The 25883-nt window shown below is 47.3% G+C and overlaps 1 protein-coding gene across 1 annotated transcript in view; it reads right to left on the bottom strand.

Moving 5' to 3' along the window:
* LOC110504559 (unconventional myosin-XVI) overlaps positions 1-25883 on the bottom strand; it is a 225468-nt gene that overhangs the window by 23010 nt on the left and 176575 nt on the right. Inside the window, exons 29-33 of the mRNA XM_036975024.2 lie at positions 23185-23281; positions 22852-23113; positions 14867-15234; positions 13450-14748; positions 4822-4977 (exon numbers count right to left, since the gene is read on the bottom strand). Coding sequence (XP_036830919.2) covers positions 4822-4977; positions 13450-14748; positions 14867-15234; positions 22852-23113; positions 23185-23281 — 2182 coding nt within the window. The remainder of the gene's footprint in view (positions 1-4821; positions 4978-13449; positions 14749-14866; positions 15235-22851; positions 23114-23184; positions 23282-25883) is intronic.

Below are 25883 nucleotides of genomic sequence, written 5' to 3'. Positions count from 1 at the left end.
AGAAGCCACTCCTCGGTAAAAGGCACATGACAGCCCGAGGTTTCCAAAAGGCATCTAAAGACTCTCAGACCATGAGAAACAAGATTCTCTGTTCTAATGAAGCCAAGATGGCCTGAATGCCAATCGTCACGTCTGAAGGAAACTGGCACCATCCCTACGGTGAAGAATGGTGTTGGCAACATCGTACTGTGGGGATGTTTGTCAGTGGCAGGGACTGGGAGACTAGTCAGGATTGAGGCAAAGATGAACGGAGCAAAGTATAGACCTGCTCCAGAGAGCTCAGGACCTCAGACTGGGGCAAAGGTTCACCACCTTCCAACAGGACAACAACCCTAAGCACACAGCCAAGACAACCCAGGAGGGGCGTCGGGACACGTCTCTGGACATCCTTGAGAGGCCCAGCCAGAGCCCGGACTTGAACCCGATCAAAGATCTCTGAATGTCCTTGAGTGGCCCAGCCAGAGCCCGGACTTGAACCCAATCAAAGATCTCTGGAGAGACCTGAAAATAGCTGTTCAGCAACATTCCCCCTCCAACCTTACAAAACTTGAGAGGGTCTGTAGAGAGGGATGGGAGAAAGTTTCCAAATACAGGTGTGCCAAGCTTGTAGCGTCATATCCAAGAAGACTGGAGGCTGTAATCGCTGCCAAAGGTGCTTCAAGAAAGTACTGAGTGAAGGGTCTGAATACTTATGTTAATGTCATATTTTCGTTTATTTATTTATTTTTAATTCAAAAATGTTTACAAAAACTTGTCATTGCTTTGTCATTATAGGGTATTGTGTATAGATTGATGAGGAAAAAAATATTTTTTATACATTAATTGATTTAATATTTAATACCTATATTTAATACAAGGCTGTAACTTAACAAAATGTGGAAAATGTCAAGGGGTCTGAATAGTTTCTAAAGGCACTGTATATATGTTTTTTATGTATAGAAATAAAATGTATAAATGCAAAAAGTAATTTTAATATTATATCTTAAAAGCATTTTACTTTGGTAATAAAAACAAGATAATATTTACAGTATATCCTGTATATATCGGTACAATGAGATTATGCAGTGAATGCGTGTAAGAACATTGAATAGGCACAATGGGATACATTGACATCATCTATGGAATGTCGGTGTGCATACAGGTGTCAGTAGTGTGTGTGTGTGTGTGTGAGATTGCGTGTGTGTGTGCGTTTTTGTGTGTGTGCGTGTGCACACAGACTTGTGCAAATGGATTTATATAAGTGTGTGTTTGCATGTATGAGTGTGTGTATGTGTGTATTACATGTTTGTTGATGTATTATTTCATGTGTAAATTAAATGTCTGTTAATCCAGACATGAAGTAAATGAGTCAAAATGATGAATTAAGGAACCAAACCTAAAGAGAGTAGAAACAAAACAAAACCACAACAACCACAAAGTCCATCCCATCTCTCTCTCTGGTTGTGCTGCAGGATGACACATTTAGCTGCCAGCTTAGTTGACTGCTGCTCCCCTCCAAGAAGAATGGGGAGTTTATGTCCATCAAGGATTTGTCGAAAGTTTGGTATATACAGTATTCTTCCAAATGGGGGGAGTTTGTTTCCTTTATGTTGTCATATTTTGGGCAGGAATACAGTAAGTGAATCTCAGTTTCTCCCTCCTGTAAATCAGACTGCCTCCATATTCTCTGATGTGGTCGTTCAGTCTGTATTCGGAGAGGGGTTTTCTTCTATTTACATCTAGTTCGGCTGAGATATTCTGCCAATGTAAATGTTGGATATAGATAACAATCACGTTTAGTTTGTAATTTAATTTAGTTTGTCACTGAACAACAATAGAAACACAACATGTAGAGTGTTGTGTCCCATGTTTCATGAGCTGAAATCAAAGATCCCAGAATTATCCCATTCAAACAAAAAGTTTTTTTGTCAAAAATGTTGTGCACAAATTTGTTTACATTCTTGTTAGTGAACATTTCTCCTTTGCCACGATAATCCCTCCACCTGACAAGTGTGTCATATCAAGAAGCTGATTAAACAGCAAGATCATTTCACAATAAAAGGCCACTCTAAAATGTGCAGTTTTGTCACACAACACAATGACACAGATATCTCAAGTTTTGAGGGAGAGTGGAATTGGAATGCTGACTGCAGGAATGTCCATCAGAGCTGTTGCCAGAGAATTGAATGTTAATTTCCCTACCATAAGCCTCCTCCAATGTTGTTTTAGAGAATTTGGCAGTACGTCCAACCGGCCTCTCAAACTCAGACTACATGTTCGACGTTGTGTGGGAGAGTGGTTTGCCGATGTCTATGTTGTGAACAGACTGCCCCATGGTGGCGGTTTGCCGATGTCTATGTTGTGAACAGACTGCCCCATGGTGGCGGTTTGCCGATGTCTATGTTGTGAACAGACTGCCCCATGGTGGCAGTTTGCCGATGTCTATGTTGTGAACAGACTGCCCCATGGTGGCGGTTTGCCGATGTCTATGTTGTGAACAGACTGCCCCATGGTGGCGGTTTGCCGATGTCTATGTTGTGAACAGACTGCCCCATGGTGGCAGTTTGCCGATGTCTATGTTGTGAACAGACTGCCCCATGGTGGCGGTTTGCCGATGTCTATGTTGTGAACAGACTGCCCCATGGTGGCAGTTTGTCGATGTCTATGTTGTGAACAGACTGCCCCATGGTGGCGGTTTGCGGATGTCTATGTTGTGAACAGACTGCCCCATGGTGGCGGTTTGCGGATGTCTATGTTGTGAACAGACCGCCCCATGGTGGCGGTTTGCGGATGTCTATGTTGTGAACAGACTGCCCCATGGTGGCGGTTTGCGGATGTCTATGTTGTGAACAGACTGCCCCATGGTGGCGGTTTGCGGATGTCTATGTTGTGAACAGACTGCCCCATGGTGGCGGTTTGCCGATGTCTATGTTGTGAACAGACTGCCCCATGGTGGCAGTTTGTCGATGTCTATGTTGTGAACAGACTGCCCCATGGTGGCGGTTTGCCGATGTCTATGTTGTGAACAGACTGCCCCATGGTGGTGGTTTGCCGATGTCTATGTTGTGAACAGACTGCCCCATGGTGGCAGTTTGTCGATGTCTATGTTGTGAACAGACTGCCCCATGGTGGCGCTTTGCCGATGTCTATGTTGTGAACAGACTGCCCCATGGTGGCGGTTTGCCGATGTCTATGTTGTGAACAGACTGCCCCATGGTGGCAGTTTGCCGATGTCTATGTTGTGAACAGACTGCCCCATAGTGGCGGTTTGCCGATGTCTATGTTGTGAACAGACTGCCCCATGGTGGCGGTTTGCGGATGTCTATGTTGTGAACAGACTGCCCCATGGTGGCAGTTTGTCGATGTCTATGTTGTGAACAGACTGCCCCATGGTGGCGGTTTGCGGATGTCTATGTTGTGAACAGACTGCCCCATGGTGGCAGTTTGCCGATGTCTATGTTGTGAACAGACTGCCCCATGGTGGCGGTTTGTCGATGTCTATGTTGTGAACAGACTGCCCCATGGTGGCGGTTTGTCGATGTCTATGTTGTGAACAGACTGCCCCATGGTGGCAGTTTGTCGATGTCTATGTTGTGAACAGACTGCCCCATGGTGGCGGTTTGCCGATGTCTATGTTGTGAACAGACTGCCCCATGGTGGCGGTTGGGTTATGGTATGGGCAGATATAAGATACGGACAACGAACACAATTGCATTTTATCGATGGCAATTTGAATGCACAGAGATACCGTGATGAGACCCTGAGGCCCATTGTCGTGCCATTCAACCGCCGCCATGACCTCATGTTTCAGCATGATAATGCACAGTCCCATGTTGCAAGGATCTGTACACAATTCCTGGAAGCTGAACATGTCCCAGTTCTTCCACGGCCTGCATACGCACCTGACATGTCACCCATTGAGCATGTTTGGGATGCTCTTGATCGACGTGTACGACAGCGTGTTCCAGTTCCAGCCAATATCCAGCAACTTCGGACAACATTCCACAATCAACGATGAACAGGCTGATCAACTATATGAGAAGGAGATTGTGTCACGCTGCAGGCAAATGGTGGTCACACCAGATACTGACTGGTTTTCTGATCTACTCCCATACTTAAAAAAAATAAGTTATCTGACCAACAGATGCATATCTGTATTCCCAGTCATGTGAAATCCATAGATTAGAGACTTATTTATTATTTTCCATTGACTGATTTCCTTATATGAACTGTAACTCAGTAAAATCTTTGAAATTGTTGCCTGTTTATATTTTTGTTCAGTATAGCCGTTTTTCAATTTGGAGTCAATTTGTTTGCTTTTGATTTTAGAAATGAAACAGTTTTTTGAATGGTCTTTAGTTTGTATGTTGTTAGTGAGCCGCAGAGCAAGCTGACAATGGGGATCATCCTCTTGGGAGAAGTAGTTACTCAGAAAGGATCTGCATTTAATGGAGCTCTGGTCTGCTTGATTTAAATGCTGCCAGAATTAAAATGCTATTTTTTGCACTTGAATGTGTAGAGTGAATGTGAATGTGTCACTATCTGTCAAATTGTCCTCTTCGTGTCCCTGTGTGATCACTGCTGTAACCTTGCTGATGTGATCTTGATAGGCTAATGTAGGTGACAGAACCATATCGAAGGGAATCCCACCCAGTCGTTTCACTCCTCACTGATCATGAGGGAGAGGAGAGGAGCTGAGGAGGAACCAAAGGAATCGTAGGGATCGTTCTCCTCTCATCCTTCCCTCCTCCTCCTCCTCCTCCTCCTCCTTCTCTTCCTCCTCCTCCTCACATCCTACCGTTCACCGCTTCACCTGACTCCAACTCCTCCCTCGGCTCTTACCATTAGACAGCCGGTTGCCATTCTCTATGGGGGTGTGGCTTGGGGAGTGGGGGGCGTGATTGTTGGCGTTCTTGTCCTGTAGCTGTGGAGACGGGGAGGAGGGGGTGGAGCCTGGGTGCTCATCTCTCCCTGGCAGGTTGATGTTGGAGTTGAACCCTGGGAGGAGATGACAAACACATTCACACACACTGTTACTGCCATCGGTTTGTTTCCATACATTGAATTGTTAAACTGTTAGTTCCAAAAATATTTTTGGTACCTCAGATTGTTCTTGCAATTCTCACATGAGACATCATTGGGATGAAGAATGTTTGAAAGGCTTTTTACATTTGTAACACAAACCAGTTTTGAGAATATCATGATTAAAGTGGCAATTTTAGGCCCTTTTTAGACCTACAATTGCCTACGGTAAGACCCGATGACCTATGAACCTTACATGATACAGACAACACCCTGGTGTCATTATTTTCCTAATAGCACGCTCTAACATATGGAGCATCACTCAATTTTGAAATACAATTTTAAACATTCATTTATTAAACATTAAAACAATGTACATGAATACATCAAAATGACCCTTTTTGATTTAGTTCCTTTTTAGACCTATTGTTTAATACAGAATATACTCTACAAGTACATTTCTAGAGTCAGTTCTCTGCTAATTTTCAAGTTTAAAGCTGGGAATGCCTCAGGGAGCTTCAAGTTTAAAGTTGGGAATTCCCATGACGTCCCTGTGGCATTCTCGTATCCCACAGGAGAAGCAGGCCGGGGGGAAACAGCTGCTCATCACAGGCATGGCATTGATACCTCTCCTAACCCCCAGGCCACCCCGGAGCATCGGGTATCACAGATAACCATTTAGTGCCAGGGAGGGAACGGAAGCAGGCTGCCCCGTTAAGCCCAGTGGCATCTCGCTGTTCACGACCCTGACTACCAGCCTCCTCTGGCGTGTAGGCATGCTAACTAGTAAAAGGCATCCCCATTCAAGTCATCAATGTACCTTGCTGGTCATTCTATGTCTAGGCATGTAACATTGAGATGGAAGAAAGTGTCACGTCAGCCTGAGGGTTTCTGTTTCTAACCCTAGACCCCTGGGTTTTAAGGCCCTTGGCATTCTGGTGGATATCCTTAAACTACTGTTAGTGCCCCTCTTCAATGCCCTGTCTCAATGACTTAGTTAGATTAAGAAGTATCCCACTGGGCACACACTGGCTGAATCAACGTTGCTTCCACATCATTTCAATGATGAATTGATGTCTGTGCCCAGTGGGATGTCTCTGCTACACTCTGTTCTGTCCTCATGTCATCTCCCCTTTCGTAGTGTGAGGAAGAGTGATATACCCCACTACGGTGATAAATATTTAATCTCATATTATATTAACCTACACACTGCTAATATATTTGAATGAATAATGACAGAGAGGAGAGAGAGATAGAGAGAGCGAGAGAGAGAGGTGAGAGAGGAGAGAGGGAAAAGAGACTGAGCGTCACAGGTGAGAAAGAGAGAGAATGAGAAAGAGGAGAGAAAGAGAGAGAGGAGAGCGAGAGAAGGAGAAAAAGAGAGAGGAGCGAGAGAAGGAGAAAGAGAGAGGAGAGAGAGAGAGAAAGAGAGAGAGAGAGAGACTGATAGAGAATGAGAAAGAGAGATACAGAGAAAGAGAGATATACAGAGAGAGAAAGATACAGAGAAATAGAGAGATAGAGAAAGAGAGATACAGAGAGGGAGAGATACAGCGAGAAAGAGAGAGATACAGAGAAAGATAGATATATATATATAGAGAGAGACATGGTAGAGAAAGAGAAGGAGAGAAAGAGGAGAGAGAAAAGAGAAAGAAAGAGAGGAGATAGAAAGAGAGAGAGAAACATCCTCTGTGTACAACACCAAATAATGCATGCAGAGCAGAATTAGGCCGATAACCACTAATTATCCAAATCCACAAAATAACTGTTCAGTTCTACAACCACCCAAAAGGAAGCGATTCCCAAACCTTCCATAACAAAGTCATCACCTACAGAGAAATTAACCTGGAGAAGAGTCCCCTAGGCAAGCGGGTACTGTGGCTCTGTTCACAAACACAAACAGACCCCACAGAGCACCAGGACAGCAACACAATAAGACCCAAACAAATCACGAGAAAACTAAAAGATAATTACTTGATACATTGGCAAGAATTAACAAAAAAACTGAGCAAACTGGAATGCTATTTGGACCTAAACAGAGAGTACACAGTGGCAACATATTTTACCACTGTGACTGACCCAAAATTAAGGAAGCTTTGACTATGTCCAGACTCAGTGAGCATAGCCTTGCTATTGAGAATGGCCACTGTAGGCAGACTTGTCTCTCAACAGAAGACAGGCTGTGTGCACACTGTCCACAAAATTAGGTGGAAACTGAGCTGCACTTCCTAACCTCCTGCCTAATGTATAACCACATTAGAGACACATATTTCCCTCAGATTACACAGAACCACAAAGAATTTGTGGGAAATCCAATTTTGATAAACTCCCATATCTATTGGGTGAAACACAGTGTGCCATCACAGCAGAAGGATGTGTGACCAGTTGCCACAAGAAAAGGGCAACCAGCGAAGAACACCATCGTAAATTCAACCCATATTTATGTTTCTTTATTTTCACTTTTGTACTTTAACTACTTGCACATTGTTACAACACTGTATATAGATATAATGACTATTGAAATGCATTTACTCTTTTGGAACCTTTCTGAGTCTAATGTTTACTGTTCATTTTTGATTGTTTATTTAACTTTCGTTTACTATCTATTTCACTTGCTTTTTCAATGTAAACATATGTTTCCCATGTCAGTAAAGCCCCTTAAATTGAAATGGGATTGAATTGAAATTGAATTGAGAGAGAAAGTAAGAGAGGGTGAGAGAAGGAGAGAGGGACTACAGTGTGTGTATTCTCGTGTAAGAGTGTTAACAATGAATGATGTTTCAAACTGATCTAACAGTTACTGCTTGTGTTCATATCATATTTAGAGTTGAAGGGAAGTGTTTGAACATGTATTTTATGAAACAGTCTCTTTAAATCAATGCAGTAATGGGCAACGTAAGGCCACATTGTACCCATTTAATCAAAGGTTATTTGTCACATTCCGAAAACACCGGGGGGAGACTTAACCGTGAAATGATGCAGTAACATAAGAGGAAAAAATACACAAAAGTGAAGCTATATACAGAGATTACCAGTACCAGATCAATGTGGAGCTATATACAGAGATTACCAGTACCAGATCAATGAGGAGCTATATACACAGATTACCAGTACCAGATCAATGTGGAGCTACTTTATATACAGGGAATGCCAGTACCAGATCAATGTGGAGCTATATACAGGGAGTACCAGTACCAGATCAATGTGGAGCTATATACAGAGATTACCAGTACCAGATCAATGTGGAGCTATATACAGAGATTACCAGTACCAGATCAATATGGAGCTACTTTATATACAGAGATTACCAGTACCAGATCAATGTGGAGCTATATACAGGGAGTACCAGTACCAGATCAATGTGGAGCTACTTTATATACAGGGAATGCCAGTACCAGATCAATGTGGAGCTATATACAGGGAGTACCAGTACCAGATCATTGTGGAGCTACAGTATATACAGGGAATGCCAGTACCAGATCAATGTGGAGCTACTTTCTATACAGAGATTACCAGTACCAGATCAATGTGGAGCTACTTTATATACAGGGAATGCCAGTACCAGATCAATGTGGAGCTATATTCAGGGAATACCAGTACCAGATCAATGTGGAGCTATTTACAAGGAGTACCAGTACCAGATCAATGTGAAGCTATATACAGGGAGTACCAGGACCAGATCAATGTGGAGCTATATTCAGGGAATACCAGTACCAGATCAATGTGTAGCTATATACAAAGATTACTCGTAAAAGATCAATGAGGAGCTATGTACAGGGAGTTCCAGGACCAGATCAATGTGGAGCTACTTTATATACAGGGAATGCCAGTACCAGATCAATGTGGAGCTATATACAGGGAGTACCAGTACCAGATCAATGTGAAGCTATATACAGGGAGTACCAGTACCAGATCAATGTGGAGCTATATTCAGGGAATACCAGTACCAGATCAATGTGGAGCTATTTACAAGGAGTACCCGTACCAGATCAATGTGGAGCTATGTACTGGGATTTCCAGGACCAGATCAATGTGGAGCTATAAACAGGGAATACCAGTACCAGATCAGTGTGGAGCTATATACAGGGAATACCAGTACCAGATCAATGTAGGAGCAATATACAGGGAGTACCAGTACCAGATCAATGTGTAGCTATATACAGGGAGTACCAGCACTAGATCAATGTGGAGCTATAAACAGGGAGTACCAGTTCAATGTGGATCTATATACAGGGAATACCAGTACCAGATCAATGTGTAGCTATATACAGGGAGTACCAGCACCAGATCAATGTGGAGCTATATACAGGGAGTATCAGTACCAGATCAATGTGTAGCTATATACAGAGATTACTGGTACCAGATCAATGAGGAGCTATGTACAGGGAGTACCAGTACCAGATCAATGAGGAGCTATGTACAGGGAGTACCAGTACCAGATCAATGAGGAGCTATGTACAGGGAATACCAGTACCAGATCAATGTGGAGCTATATACAGGGAATACCAGTACCAGATCAATATGAAGCTATGTACAGGGAGTACCAGTACCAGATCAATATGAAGCTATATACAGGGAATGCCAGTACCAGATCAATGTGGAGCTATATACAGGGAGTACCAGTACCAGATCAATGTGGAGCTATTTACAGGAAGTACCATATCAATGTGGAGCTATACACAGGGAGTACCAGTACCAGATCAATGTGGAGCTATATACAGGGAATACCAGTACCAGATCACTGTGGAGCTATATACATGGAATACCAATACCACATAAATGTGCAGGGGTATTTGAGGTAGATATGTACATGAAGGCAGGGCAAAGTGACTTGGCATCAGGGTAGATAATAATAAGGAGTTAATGCCTAAACTTAACCTCAAATACTTTGAAATTTGACATTTGGAACAACTTTGAAATTTGACGTTTGAGAAACATGGATGAAATTCTAATTCTGTGAGACCGTGAGAGCTTGTTGCTCTACAAGGTGTTGAACGCGTTCCACAGGGATGCTGGCTCATGTTGACTCCAATGTTTTCCACAGTTGTGTTAAGAAGGCTGAATGTCCTTTAGGTGCTGGACCATACTTGATACATACAAGAAACTGTTGAGTGGGAAAAACCCAGAAGCGTTGCAGTTCTTAACACACTCAAACCACTGCACCTGGCACCTGCTACCATACCCTGTTCAAAGGCACTTAAATATTTTGTCTTGCCCATTCACCCTCTGAATGGCACACATAGACAATCCAAAATCATAGATTTCATCTGAATTCACCTGGTCAGTCTGTCATTGAAAGATGTTCCTAGTGTACACTAAGTGTATAGTCTTGTGAGTGTGCATTGAGTCAGCGCAAGATAGTGTCAGAACAGATATTCCACGTAACCATTAATTAACTATTTAGCAGTCTAATGGCTATTTAGCAGTCTAATGGCTATTTAGCGGTCTAATGGCTATTTAGCAGTCTAATGGCTATTTAGCGGTCTAATGGCTATTTAGCAGTCTTATGGCTATTTAGCGGTCTTATGGCTATTTAGCAGTCTTATGACTATTTAGCAGTCTTATGGTTATTTAGCGGTCTTATGGCTATTTAGCGGTCTTATGGCTATTTAACAGTCTTATGGCTATTTAGCGGTCTAATGGCTATTTAGCGGTCTTATGGCTATTTAGCGGTCTTATGGCTATTTAGCAGTCTTATGGCTATTTAGCGGTCTTATGACTATTTAGCAGTCTTATGGCTATTTAGCGGTCTAATGGCTATTTAGCAGTCTTATGGCTATTTAGCGGTCCAATGGCTATTTAGCGGTCTTATGGCTATTTAGCAGTCTTATGGCTATTTAGCAGTCTAATGGCTATTTAGCGGTCTTATGGCTATTTAGCAGTCTTATGACAATTTAGCAGTCTTATGACTATTTAGCAGTCTTCAGTCTTATGGTCTTATGGTAAGTCGTTAGTGATGTGTGCGCCAAGGAACTTGAAGCTCTCAATCCGCGCCACTACAGCCCCATCGATCTCGTACATGTTTTGGAACACTGTGACCTAGTGCAGCTCTAGTGTTGACCCTCTCCATTGATATGAGTGATACATACTTCTGCTCTTCTTCTCCAAAGGTGAGGTCCTGCTTCACCGGTACTAAGGGGCCTACATATGCTGCTCTGCATGCACTATACAGGCACTAAACACAGATAGAGCTACATAACATATGTATGGCTACTGTAAAGTGAGTGAGTGAGTGAGTGAGAGAGAGAGAGAGAGAGAGAGAGAGAGTGTGTGTGTGTGTGTGTGTGTGTGTGTGTGTGTGTGTGTGTGTGTGTGTGTGTGTGTGTGTGTGTGTGTGTGTGTGTGTGTGTGTGTGTGTGTGTGTGTGTGTGTGTAAATAAGAGAGCGAGACGAGGGACACCTGAGTCCTATTTATCAGCCTGATTCCTCCCTGCCATATGTAAACTGGGACTTGCATGCGTAGTGACATTTGGTGAAATTGCCTTTCTAAAGTCATCTCTTAACTTCATCAGTGGAAGGGACGGCTGTGACCGGAGCATCTGTTCCCCTTCAGAGGCGTGGAACCCCAGATCAATTCCCATCTTGTTGTTACTGTACCGTTCCAGAATGAAATGGAATATTCCAAGCTGGGGTATGATTGGTATATAGCTGTGATATTTAGGTGATATTGGATGTTAGATTCCCAGCAAACATCATATCTCGGATGAGATTGAGTCTATATGAATGATTTTAATTATCTTATATGAGGTTAGATTGGGGTCTGGTAGAGAGAGTACCTGTGTATGACAGAGTGGCTCCCTCCCCAGCTCCAGTTAACACCTAATAATCATAATCTAGTCTTTGTGTCTCAATGCCTATAGACACCTGTTTAATATTAGCTCATCTACCCTTTGTTACTCCATATGATCTAACCCAAAGAAGGTGTTTTAATATCAGATTTATACATTGTGATGACATGATTATGTGATTGTGTTGTCATTGATTTATTAGTTAGATTTCATCCTACATCACATCAGAGTTTGATAATGGTTGAGATTCCTTTTCATTGTTTGCACTATTGTACTGTACAGTAGCATCAGCATCAGTGTGTGGGTGGGTGTCATGCCGTACAAGCATTACACGTTCAACTGAGACGTCCTGTCGCTTAATTAAGACAAGTGTGATTACATGTGGGAAGGAGTGACATATCTTTCACAATCTGAAGATGGGAAATCACCCTCTCTACTCCTCCTCCTCGCTCCTGAAATTAATTCATTTAAATTCAATTCAAAGGCTTTTTTTGGCATGGGAAACGTGTTTACATTGCCAAAGCAAGAGAAACAGGCAGTAAACAAAAGTGAAATAAAAAATAAAAAATTAACAGTAAAACATTGCACTCACAAATGTTTTAAAGGAATAGAGACATTTAAAATGTTATATTATGGCTATGTACGGTGTTATAACGATGTGCAAATAGTTAAAGTACAAAAGGGAAGAATAAATAAACATAAATATGGGTTGAATTTACAATGGTGTTTGTTCTTCACTGGTTGCCCTTTTCTCGTGGCAACAGGACACAAATCTTGCTGCTGTGATGGCACATTTCGGAGTTAATCAAAATCGGGTTTGTTTTCAAATTCTTTGTGGGTCTGTGTAATTTGAGGGAAATAAGTGTCTCTAACATGGTCATACATTTGGTAGGAGGTTAGGAAGTTCCACCTCATTTTGTGGACAGTGTGCACACAGCCTGTCTTCTCTTGAGAGCCAGGTCTGCCTACAACGGCTTTTCTCAATAGCAAGGCTATGCTCACTGAGCCTATGCATAGTCAAAGCTTTCCTTAAGTTTTGGTCAGTCACTATGTTCAGGTATTCTGCCACTGTGTAATCTCTGTTTAGGGCCAAATAGCATTCCAGTTTGCTCAGTTTTTTTGGTAAATTCTTTCCAATGTGCTAAGTATAGTATAGTTTTCTCGTGATTTGGTTAGGTCTAATTGTGTTGCTGTTCTTGGGGTCTGTGCGGTCTGTTTGTGTTTGTGAACAGAGCCCCAGGACCAGCTTGCTTAGGGGACTCTTCTCCAGGTTAATTTCTCTGTAGGTGATGGCTTTGTTATGAAAGGTTTGGGAATCGCTTCCTTTTGGGTGGTTGTAGAAATAGGCACTTTTAAGGATTTTTATAATTAGCAGGTATCGGTATTTTGTTCTGCATACATTATTTGGAATTTGCCTCTGTTGTGATGGATTCATGTCTTCATCACCTCAGAGTTTAGCAACACACACTTGCACACACACACACATACGTGCACACACACAAAGACACACAAAGACATACAAAGACAAAGTTCTGGGGTTGTCTGGGTCAAATGTGTGTGTGTGTGTGTGCATGGTCAGGGGGTGTATGAGACACTGTGTGTAGGAATTCACAGAGGTAAAGGTCATCTGTGTATGTGTGTGTGTTACATTGTGACTCACCTCCCTCCCTCATCTTGCGTCCTGTAGTGGTCTTCTTGAGCAGGCTGCGTCCAGAGCTGAACAGGGTGTTGAGCTCATCCAGGGCTGGCTGAGGGCTGGTCAGGGGTCTCCCGTTGGCTGGGTTGAACAGCAGGGGCGAGGATGAGCAGGAGTGGGCACGGCGCGGCTCTGGGCGGGTGGACTTGGCCGGAGAGTAGGGAGGGGGCTTGTCCCCCGCAGCCCTATGAGATGAGGAGGCGTAAGAGGGCTTGGGAGAGTCCAAGCCGCCCCCACCTGTGATAGAAGCAGCCCGGGTAAGGGAGAGTATGCTGGACTCTGGGGGGAAGGGAAAGTGGGAGGGGGGGCGATAGGGGGGGGGCAGGGCATTGGCGGGAGGAGGGGGAGGCGGAGGGGTGAGGGGAGGATTGGGCTTGTCTGGGAGGAGGACGGAAAGAGAGGGGGAGGAGTCAGCGCGCTGGCGGTAGTACTGAGGTGAGAGGGGGCTGTCTGGGCCGGCGTAGTTCAGATTGGACTCAAACACAGGCAGCTTCTTCACCTCCAGAGGGGTGAGGGGCGACTCGTCAGACGCAGGGGAACAGGTGACAGGGGAGGGGGGGAACACCAGGAGAGGGGGGCGGTGGGTGAGCAGGTTGGGGAATGGTGCAGGGATGTCACACCCTCCTTCTTTACTATGAGGGGGCTTGCTGTTTCCTCCGGCGGCAGATGTTTGGGCCTCCATGGTAGTAGATACACCCCCCAGCCCTGCCCTCTTCCCCTCTCCACTCTGAGAGGGAGACAAGCCCAACCCTAACCCCCCTAACATCAACCCTAACGCCTCCAGCTTCCCAGCTGCCTTCGCCGCAGCAACTGCCCCTCCCACAGGAAGTCCCGCCTCCTCGGGAAGGAAGTATTTCATCTCCTCGTAGACGGCCTCGGTGTCTCCCTGCTCGGGGCTGTCGGGGGGGTCCTGGTAACTCCCTCCCAGACTGTAACTCCTGCCCTGAGCCCCCACCATCTCTATGTACACATCCTCCTCATCCTGGTTATGGTGCAGGCTCAGTGTCGCCCCCTGTGGGCCGTCCACAGACGCTGCACGCTGTATCAGCCCTCTCAGACACCCCATACCCCCTAGCCCTCCAGTGCGGGACAGCAGGGCCAGTTTGACATCAGCGGGGCGGAGCTGGAGGAGGTTAAAGCCGGCAGCGTTGATCTCTTCATAGGAGCCAGTGAGCTTGGTGTTGGGGTTCCTCTTGGGCTTGGGAGGAGGCACCTTCCTCATGGTTGTGTAGTCATCACTGTGGGGTCGCGGCTTGGACAGAGCTGGGGAGGGGAGAGATGAGAGGAGAAACAGTTCACAACAGTCACACTGACAGCTGTGTTTTGGGCTACATAGAGGCTAAGGTAATGATAGTTGGTGTGTTGTGGTGTATATATGCACCATCCGTAGGTGACAGCTGTGTTTTGGGGGGGCTCCCTGCAGGGGACCCATAGCCATCAGGAGTGGGGCTCTCTCTCGGGGGTCCCAGGGTCAGTCCGGCACTGACCGCCTCGTAGGACGCACTCAGACGAGTGCTGGGATCCCGCTTGGGTTTAGGGGGAGGCTGTTTCCGTGGTGATGCCAGGCCTCCCCCATCGTCAGTGGTATGGGCCGCCTGTTGAAGGGCCGGTCTGATGGATGGGCCATGGCTGGAATGTACCAAGTTCTCTATAGCCAGGGGGATGGGCACTGAGCTGGAGCGGAAGTGGCGGATATTCCGTCTCCCCCCATTGACAGAACCGTCTTGGTTTCTCCTCTTCTCCACAACCCTACATGGGAAATCAGATTGAGAAATAAAGTATTTTCTCCCCATTTCCACAAGTCTTTCTCTCTCTCTATTTCTCTAAATCACTCTCTTCCTCTCCATCCCACTTTCTGTCTATTTCTATTTCCTATCTCCATCCCTCCTCCCTCTTTCCTTTAAACCTCATGATGGACAAACACACCTTCTGTTGATATTTGATCCTGGTTCCAACCAAACATAATAAGATATATTTTCCTTGAGAGCAACAACAATAAGATAATTACTTTCCATCTACAAATCCAGATTAAGTGAGTTATTCCCATCATATCATCCACAGACTCCACTCAAATGTATGGCTGCATCATCTGTCATGCAACAAATGCATTCTAAAGAGGCTGGGGGATAAAGAGTGGAAACTCTATGGATTATTTAAATGTATAAGTCTAATCGGCTTGCTGTAATATGATAATGTGATATTCACTCTGCTCTGTAGGTTGATATTTCCTTCTCCAATCTGGAGGAAGCCATCTGTTGGTCCCTCTGGACCAGGTGGAGGGGGGGTTGTGTTTGTCTGTAAAGTGTGAGAGAGATAGTGTGTCTGTGTCTGTGTGTTTGTTTGTCCGTGTGTGTGTGTGTGGGTTGGTTGGTTCTTATATCATTGTGGGGACCTAAAAAGTCCCCAGAAGAAGAGTCCTCTCAAGGATAGTTAAACAAGGAAAATTCTCCCTCGTGGAGACATGTCCCACGTCCCCATGAGGACAAAGGCTATTTTAAATGTAGTGGTTAGGTTTAGAAAAAGGTAAAGATAAGGGGTTAGTGGTTAGGGAAAATATGATTTTGAATGAAAATTAATTTTAGGTCCCCACGAGGATAGAATAACATAACATAACGTGTGTGTGTATATGGAGGGCCTTTAGAGCCTGAAGAGGTTTCCGACTGACTTTGGTAAGAGTGGGAGTAGCGTAGTAATCTGGAATGGGACACTCCCACAGGGATCCCAGAGACACAATACCATCCACCCCTCCACCTCCCTCACCCATATCCCCCATCCACCCCTCCACCTCCCTCACCCATATCCCCCTTCCACCCCTCCACCTCCCTCGCCCATATCCCCCTTCCACCCCTCCACCTCCCTCGCCCATATCCCCCTTCCACCCCTCCACCTCCCTCGCCCATATCCCCCTTCCACCCCTCCACCTCCCTCACCCATATCCCCCTTCTACCCCTCCACCTCCCTCACCCATATCCCCCTTCCACCCCTCCACCTCCCTCGCCCATATCCCCCTTCCACCCCTCCACCTCCCTCGCCCATATCCCCCTTCTACCCCTCCACCTCCCTCACCCATATCCCCCTTCCACCCCTCCACCTCCCTCACCCATATCCCCCTTCCACCCCTCCACCTCCCTCGCCCATATCCCCCTTCCACCCCTCCACCTCCCTCACCCATATCCCCCTTCCACCTCTCTACACACACCCTCCCTCACCCATATCCCCCTTCCACCCCTCCACCTCCCTCGCCCATATCCCCCTTCCACCCCTCCACCTCCCTCGCCCATATCCCCCTTCCACCCCTCCACCTCCCTCGCCCATATCCCCCTTCCACCTCTCTACACACACCCTCCCTCACCCATATCCCCCTTCCACCCCTCCACCTCCCTCGCCCTTATTCCCTTCCACCCCTCCACCTCCCTCGCCCATATCCCCCTTCCACCCCTCCACCTCCCTCGCCCATATCCCCCTTCCACCCCTCTACACACACCCTCCCTCACCCATATCCCCCTTCCACCCCTCCACCTCCCTCACCCATATCCCCCTTCCACCCCTCCACCTCCCTCACCCATATCCCCCATCCACCCCTCCACCTCCCTCACCCATATCCCCCTTCCACCCCTCCACCTCCCTCACCCATATCCCCCTTCCACCCCTCTACACACACCCTCCCTCACCCATATCCCCCTTCCACCTCTCTACACACACCCTCCCTCACCCATATCCCCCTTCCACCCCTCCACCTCCCTCACCCATATCCCCCTTCCACCCCTCCACCTCCCTCACCCATATCCCCCTTCCACCCCTCCACCTCCCTCACCCATATCCCCCTTCCACCCCTCCACCTCCCTCGCCCATATCCCCCTTCCACCCCTCCACCTCCCTCACCCATATCCCCCTTCCACCCCTCCACCTCCCTCACCCATATCCCCCTTCCACCCCTCCACCTCCCTCGCCCATATCCCCCTTCCACCTCTCTACACACACCCTCCCTCACCCATATCCCCCTTCCACCCCTCCACCTCCCTCGCCCATATCCCCCTTCCACCCCTCTACACACACCCTCCCTCACCCATATCCCCCTTCCACCCCTCCACCTCCCTCACCCATATCCCCCTTCCACCCCTCCACCTCCCTCACCCATATCCCCCTTCCACCCCTCCACCTCCCTCGCCCATATCCCCCTTCCACCCCTCTACACACACCCTCCCTCACCCATATCCCCCTTCCACCCCTCCACCTCCCTCGCCCATATCCCCCTTCCACCCCTCTACACACACCCTCCCTCACCCATATCCCCCTTCCACCCCTCCACCTCCCTCACCCATATCCCCCTTCCACCCCTCCACCTCCCTCACCCATATCCCCCTTCCACCCCTCCACCTCCCTCGCCCATATCCCCCTTCCACCTCTCTACACACACCCTCCCTCACCCATATCCACCTTCCACCTCTCTACACACACCCTCCTTCACCCATATCCCCCTTTCACCTCTCTACACACACCCTCCCTCACCCATATCCACCTTCCACCTCTCTACACACACCCTCCCTCACCCATATCCCCCTTCCACCTCTCTACACACACCCTCCTTCACCCATATCCCCCTTTCACCTCTCTACACACACCCTCCCTCACCAATATCCACCTTCCACCTCTCTACACACACCCTCCTTCACCCATGTCCCCCTTCCACCCCTCCACCTCCCTCGCCCATATCCCCCTTCCACCCCTCCACCTCCCTCACCCATATCCCCCTTCCACCCCTCCACCTCCCTCACCCATATCCCCCTTCCACCCCTCCACCTCCCTCGCCCATATCCCCCTTCCACCCCTCCACCTCCCTCACCCATATCCCCCTTCCACCCCTCCACCTCCCTCACCCATATCCCCCTTCCACCCCTCCACCTCCCTCACCCATATCCCCCTTCCACCCCTCCACCTCCCTCACCCATATCCCCCTTCCACCCCTCCACCTCCCTCGCCCATATCCCCCTTCCACCTCTCTACACACACCCTCCCTCACCCACATCCCCCTTCCACCTCTCTACACACACCCTCCCTCACCCATATCCCCCTTCCACCTCTCTACACACACCCTCCCTCACCCACATCCCCCTTCCACCTCTCTACACACACCCTCCCTCACCCACATCCCCCTTCCACCTCTTTACACACACCCTCCCTCACCCATATCCACCTTCCACCTCTCTACACACACCCTCCTTCACCCATATCCCCCTTTCACCTCTCTACACACACTCTCCCTAACCCATATCCCCCTTCCACCTCTCTACACACAACATCCCTCACCAATATCCCCCTTCCAACTCTCTACACACACCCTCCCTCACCCATATCCCCCTTCCACCTCTCGACACACACCCTCCTTCACCCATATCCCCCATCCCCTCCCTACACACACCCTCCCTCACCCATATCCCCCTTCCACCTCTCTACATACACCCTCCCTCACTCACCCACATCCCCCTTCCATCACTCTACACACACCCTCCCTCATCCTTATTCCCCTTCCCCCTTTCTACACACCCTCCCTCACCCATATCCCCCTTCCACCCCTCCACCTCCCTCACCCATATCCCCCTTCCACCCCTCCACCTCCCTCACCCATATCCCCCTTCCACCCCTCCACCTCCCTCGCCCATATCCCCCTTCCACCTCTCTACACACACCCTCCCTCACCCATATCCACCTTCCACCTCTCTACACACACCCTCCTTCACCCATATCCCCCTTTCACCTCTCTACACACACCCTCCCTCACCCATATCCACCTTCCACCTCTCTACACACACCCTCCCTCACCCATATCCCCCTTCCACCTCTCTACACACACCCTCCTTCACCCATATCCCCCTTTCACCTCTCTACACACACCCTCCCTCACCCATATCCACCTTCCACCTCTCTACACACACCCTCCCTCACCCATATCCACCTTCCACCTCTCTACACACACCCTCCTTCACCCATATCCCCCTTTCACCTCTCTACACACACCCTCCCTCACCCATATCCACCTTCCACCTCTCTACACACACCCTCCCTCACCCATATCCCCCTTCCACCTCTCTACACACACCCTCCTTCACCCATATCCCCCTTTCACCTCTCTACACACACCCTCCCTCACCCATATCCACCTTCCACCTCTCTACACACACCCTCCTTCACCCATATCCCCCTTCCACCCCTCCACCTCCCTCACCCATATCCCCCTTCCACCCCTCCACCTCCCTCACCCATATCCCCCTTCCACCCCTCCACCTCCCTCGCCCATATCCCCCTTCCACCCCTCCACCTCCCTCACCCATATCCCCCTTCCACCCCTCCACCTCCCTCACCCATATCCCCCTTCCACCCCTCCACCTCCCTCACCCATATCCCCCTTCCACCCCTCCACCTCCCTCACCCATATCCCCCTTCCACCCCTCCACCTCCCTCGCCCATATCCCCCTTCCACCTCTCTACACACACCCTCCCTCACCCACATCCCCCTTCCACCTCTCTACACACACCCTCCCTCACCCATATCCCCCTTCCACCTCTCTACACACACCCTCCCTCACCCACATCCCCCTTCCACCTCTCTACACACACCCTCCCTCACCCACATCCCCCTTCCACCTCTTTACACACACCCTCCCTCACCCATATCCACCTTCCACCTCTCTACACACACCCTCCTTCACCCATATCCCCCTTTCACCTCTCTACACACACTCTCCCTAACCCATATCCCCCTTCCACCTCTCTACACACAACATCCCTCACCAATATCCCCCTTCCAACTCTCTACACACACCCTCCCTCACCCATATCCCCCTTCCACCTCTCGACACACACCCTCCTTCACCCATATCCCCCATCCCCTCCCTACACACACCCTCCCTCACCCATATCCCCCTTCCACCTCTCTACATACACCCTCCCTCACTCACCCACATCCCCCTTCCATCACTCTACACACACCCTCCCTCATCCTTATTCCCCTTCCCCCTTTCTACACACCCTCCCTCACCCATATCCCCCTTCCACCTCTCTACACACACCCTCCCTCACCCATATCCCCCTTCCACCTCTCTACACACACCGTCCCTCACCCACATCCCCCTTCCACCTCTCTACACACACCCTCCCTCCCTCCCCTCACCCACATCCCCCTTCCATCACTTTACACACACCCTCCCTCACCCATTTCCCCCTTCCACCTCTCTACACACACCCTCCCTCACCCACATCCCTCTTCCACCTCTCTACACACACCCTCCCTCATCCATATTCCCCTTCCCCCTCTCTACACACCCTCCTGCACCCATATCCCCCTCCCCCTCTCCATACACCCTCCCTCATCCATATTTCCCTTGCCCCTCTCCACACACCATCCTTCACCCGTATCCCCCTCCCCCACTCCACACACCCCCTCCTCACCTGTTAACCCGTCCTAATGCTGATGACAGTATTAGTGTGTGTGGGAGAGAAAATTACTCTTGAGAGGGAGGAGGAGAAGGAGGAGGAAGGAAAGGGGGGATTACCAATGACATCCTGACCCCTTCTCCCTTCTGTATCTCCCTCTCCTTCCTCCCTGCTCTCTCCCCCCCTCTCAATATCTCCCTCCCAAGCCCCCATCTTCCAGTTTCTGTCCCAGTAGCAGATGTCCTGTTAGCATACAAGGGCACATGGAGGACAGAAGCACAGGTAAGAGTGTTGTGTGTATGTGTGGGTCTCTGTTTTTGTGTTTCCTCTCTCTGCAGGATGTACACCCCCAATGTTAAATTACATTTTAAAACACAATTAGACTTTCAGCTGTTCTGGCCAATTGGAGGCTTATCTCTGTCCGATTAGCATGTTCAGAAGGAATACAGGAATACATTCTAAAATGACAGCCTCTCTCATTCTTTAGTCCCTACACTGGAAAAGCATTGTGGGCCCGTCTTACAATTCAAAACAATGGTTGCCATGCCAACTACAAGCTATATAAAGTGTAAATCAAAGTCCACTGACACCAGGAAAGGATAGTCTGACGTCTCACTGTGACATGGATACAGCTCTGAGACCACCACCCCCGGGGGACGCATAGCCTGAACACGCACCTCCGCACAATTCCCAACCAACGCGGCTCCGGTACGAGTTCTCTATTTATTTGAATGCATTGACAGTTGTGGCAACAGTTGGAGAAATTGTGCTGAGAATTCGAAAAGAATGAAAAGCAACGGTCAAATATTCTTCAACACTTGTGTGTACATGTACACATTCTGGACTATGATTTTACACAGCTGCTACTTGCTGCTACTTGCTGTGTATTATCTATTTATAGTCACTTTACCTACATATACACATTACCTCGACTAACCTGTACTCTTACATACATGTACTCATTACCTCAACTAACCTGTACCCCTAACTACATGTACACATTACCTCAACTAACCTGTACACCTACCTACATGTACAATTTACCTCAACTAACCTGTACCCTAACCTACATGTACACATGACCTCAACTAACCTGTACCCCTACCTACATGTACACATTACCACATGTACACATTACCTCAACTAACCTGTACCCCTACCTACATGTACACATTACCTCAACTAACCTATACTCCTACCTACATGTACACATTACCTCAACTAACCTGTACCCCTACCTACATGTACACATTACCTCCACTAACCTGTAACCCTTACCTACATGTACACATGACCTCCACTAACCTGTAACCCCGCTTATTGACTAGTTACCAGTTCCCCCTGTATATAGCCTCAATATTGTTATTTTACTGTTTAACTTTTTATTTTACTTTTAACTTTAATTAATTTAGTAAATATTTTCTTAACTTCATTTCTTGAACAGCATAGTTTGTTAAGGTCTTGTAAGTAAGCATTTCAGCTCTACACCTTTTATATTCAGCACATTTGACAAATAAAATTGGATTGTATTTGATAACCTTGAATGCGCTGCAGCTATAGGCCAGTGTAGGCTTGGGGACAGTGCTGAAACATTAACACATGCTGATGTTTAACTCATTATCCTATCAATCATAATATGGAATTATAGTCACCAACCAGCACAGGCTCAATGACACCATAACTCACACATCACATGACACACACACTGTACACACACTGTACACACACTATACTCACACTGTACACACACCTTGTGACCTCTACATCTCTATGGTATCTATGGTGGATTGGGTGAGTTACTTACAGCCGCAGAATATAGTCTAAATTCAATCCATTATCATTGTATTACATCATACTATTAGCTTCAAATCAAAGGAGAAACCCAAAACCACAAGGAGCGACTTCTCTACGAGGGCGAAAGCGGTGGTCTATTACCTTTTGGGGGTGTCCTCCTCTTCGCCAACTGGCTCGGGCCTCTCACCGAGGGGCGGACTGTTGCTGTGTGACCCGTTGCCATGGCAGCGCTGGTGGTTGCTCTCGCGGGCGATGTCAGAGGCGTTCTGGATGACCAGGTGGTCGTAGGTGCATAGGCCCTGGTCTTCTGCCCCCTGGAGGAACCTCTGGATACTGCAGTCCTCAGTCGGCTGGGACGACAGTCTATGGCGCACACGCTTCCTGGCCAGCCAGCCACGGATCACTGACAGAGGATAGGGGGAAAGAGAGGGGTTAATAACACACAGACACACACAGGGATGCAAGTTGTTGTACCTTTCTGGCAGATGATGATCTTCCTGTGTAGTTGGTGGCAGCGGTCGTTGAGCTGGTCAGCTTGCCAGTACCTCAGAAATACCTTACTGCTGCTCATCTGAGACAGAGAGAGACAGAGAGAGAGAGAGAGAGAGAGAGAGACACACACAGAGAGACACAGAGAGACACAGAGAGACACAGAGAGACACAGAGAGAGGGAAAGAGAGAGACACAGAGAGAGGGAAAGAGAGAGACACAGAGAGACACAGAGAGACACAGAGAGAGGGAAAGAGAGAGACACAGAGAGACACAGAGAGAGGGAAAGAGAGTGAGAGAGAGAGGGAAAGGGAGAGGGAGAAACAGAGGCAGAGCGAAAGAGAGAGACAGAGAGAGAGACAGAAAGAGAGAGAGACAGAGACAGAAAGAGAGAGAAAGAGAGAGAGAGACCGAGAGGGAGAGGGAGCGAGACAGAAACAGAGACAGAGAGGGGGAGAGAGGGAGAGGGAAAGAGGGAGAGAGGGAGAGAGAGTGAGAGACAGATGTATAAAAAAACTAAAACATCTAAACAAGAGGAATTGGTGACATATGGACAACCCATTTTAAAACACTCTACAACATCGTTCAAATTGACACGAACGCAGAACAACGCCAAATTCATGAGAAGTTGAATGGATTAGTAAAAGCTATTAAGGACCATCAAAATCCATTGGACTCCCCAATTACTGACCAGGAGCTCTATAAGAAACTTCAGGCTCTCAAATTTAGAAAAGCATACAGACCTGATTGCATCCTAAATGAGATGCTCAAACTCACGAGTGCAAAATTTCAATTGGCTATATTTAAACAGTTTAATTCGATCCTGAGTGTAGGTTATTTCCCTGACATCTGGAATCAAGGACTCATAACCCCAATCTTTAAGAACAGAGACAAATTTGACCCTAACCATTACAGAGGCATTTGTGTGAACAGTAACCTGGGGAAGGTTTTCTGTAGTATTATAAATGTAAGAGTTTTAAACTTCCTTAATAAGCACAATGTCTTGAGTAAAAGACAAATTGGATTTATACCAAAACATCGCACAACTGATCATATTTACACCCTACACACCCTGATAGATAAACATGTCCACCAAAATAATACCGAAATATATGCTTGCTTTATCGACTTCCAAAAAGCATTTGATTCTATTTGGCATACAGGAATGTTCTACAAAGTTATTGAAAGTGTTGTAGGGGGTAAAACATATGACATAATTAAATTAATGTATACTGGCAATACGTGCAGCATTAACATTGGCAAGAAAATAACAGAATTCTTTAACCAGGGGCGGAGCCTTCATCAGGGTTGTAATCTGAGCCCTGCACTCTTCAATATTTACATCAACGAATTGGCCACTATTATAGAAAAATCCTCAGCCCCTGGTGTTAGTCTCCACAATTCAGAAGTTAAATGCCTACTCTTCGCAGATGACCTATGCCTGCTGTCACCCACAGCACATGGCCTACAGCAGAGCCTGGACCTGCTAGAGCAGTCCTGCCAGACCTGGGCCCTGACAGTAAACCCCAAAAAGACTAAAATAATGATTTTCCAGAGAAGATCCAGATCTCAGGGAATTAGACCAAAGTTCTCAATTGGTACAAAATATATAGAGTACTGCACACACTACAATTACTTAGGTTTTAAAATAAGCTCAACTGGACACCTTAATGAGGCAGTGAATGAGCTGAGAGAGAAAGCACGCAGGGCATTCTACGCCATTAGAAAGCAAATTCAAATTGAAATACCCAAATTGAAATTTGTCTAAAACTAATTGAATATGTCATTGAACCAATTGCACCTTATGTCAGCGAGGTTGTGGGGCCCACTTGCAAAACAAGATTTCATCAAATGGGACGAACACCCCATTGAAACCCTGCATGCAGAGTTCTGTAAGATTATCCTACATGTCCAGAGTAAAACTACAAACAATGCATGCAGGGCAGAATTAGGCCAATATCCACTAAAACTAAAAACTAAAAAAGGAGCAATTAAGTTTTGGAAACATCTAAAATACAGTGACCCCCTCTCATATCACTACCAAGCCCTGCAATGCCAAGAGCTGAGCAAAGAAAAGAGTCCCCTCATCCAGCTGGTCCTGGGGCTGAGTTCACAAACCTGTTCTACTAACACAAAGAAGCCTCAGGACCAGAACATCCAATCAATCAGGATAAACCAAATTACAACACAGTCAAAACAAACCTATATTGCTTATTGGGAAACACAAACACAAAGCAAAATGCAGTGCTATCTGGCCCTAAATCGACAGTACACTGTGGCTAAATATTTGACCATGGTTACTGATCAAAACCTTAGAAAAACCTTGACAAAGTACAGGCTCAGTGAGCACAGCCTTGCCATTGAGATGGGTAGACACAGGAAAACCTGGCTCCCTGTAGAGGAAAGGCTGTGTAACCACTGCACAACAGCAGAACCTGGCTCCCTGTAGAGGAAAGGCTGTGAAACCACTGCACCACAACAGAACCTGAGACAGAGCTGCATTTCCTGACAAAATGTAAAAAATATAAAACAATTAGAGAGTGTCATTTCCCCAAATTCAAGGTTTCAAAGACCTCTCTGATGAGAGTAGGCTACCCGTCCTGTTGGGGGAGGACGCAGAGAGCTGTGGGTTGGCAGCGCACTACATTGCTGCCTGCCATAAGTTGAGGACAGTGTCTGACAGA

The sequence above is a fragment of the Oncorhynchus mykiss genome, chromosome 3 (assembly GCF_057628025.1).
Source record: "Oncorhynchus mykiss isolate SJ-2025 chromosome 3, ASM5762802v1, whole genome shotgun sequence".
Taxonomy (NCBI): Eukaryota; Metazoa; Chordata; class Actinopteri; order Salmoniformes; family Salmonidae; genus Oncorhynchus; species Oncorhynchus mykiss.
This window is presented reverse-complemented; position numbering and strand designations above follow the sequence as displayed.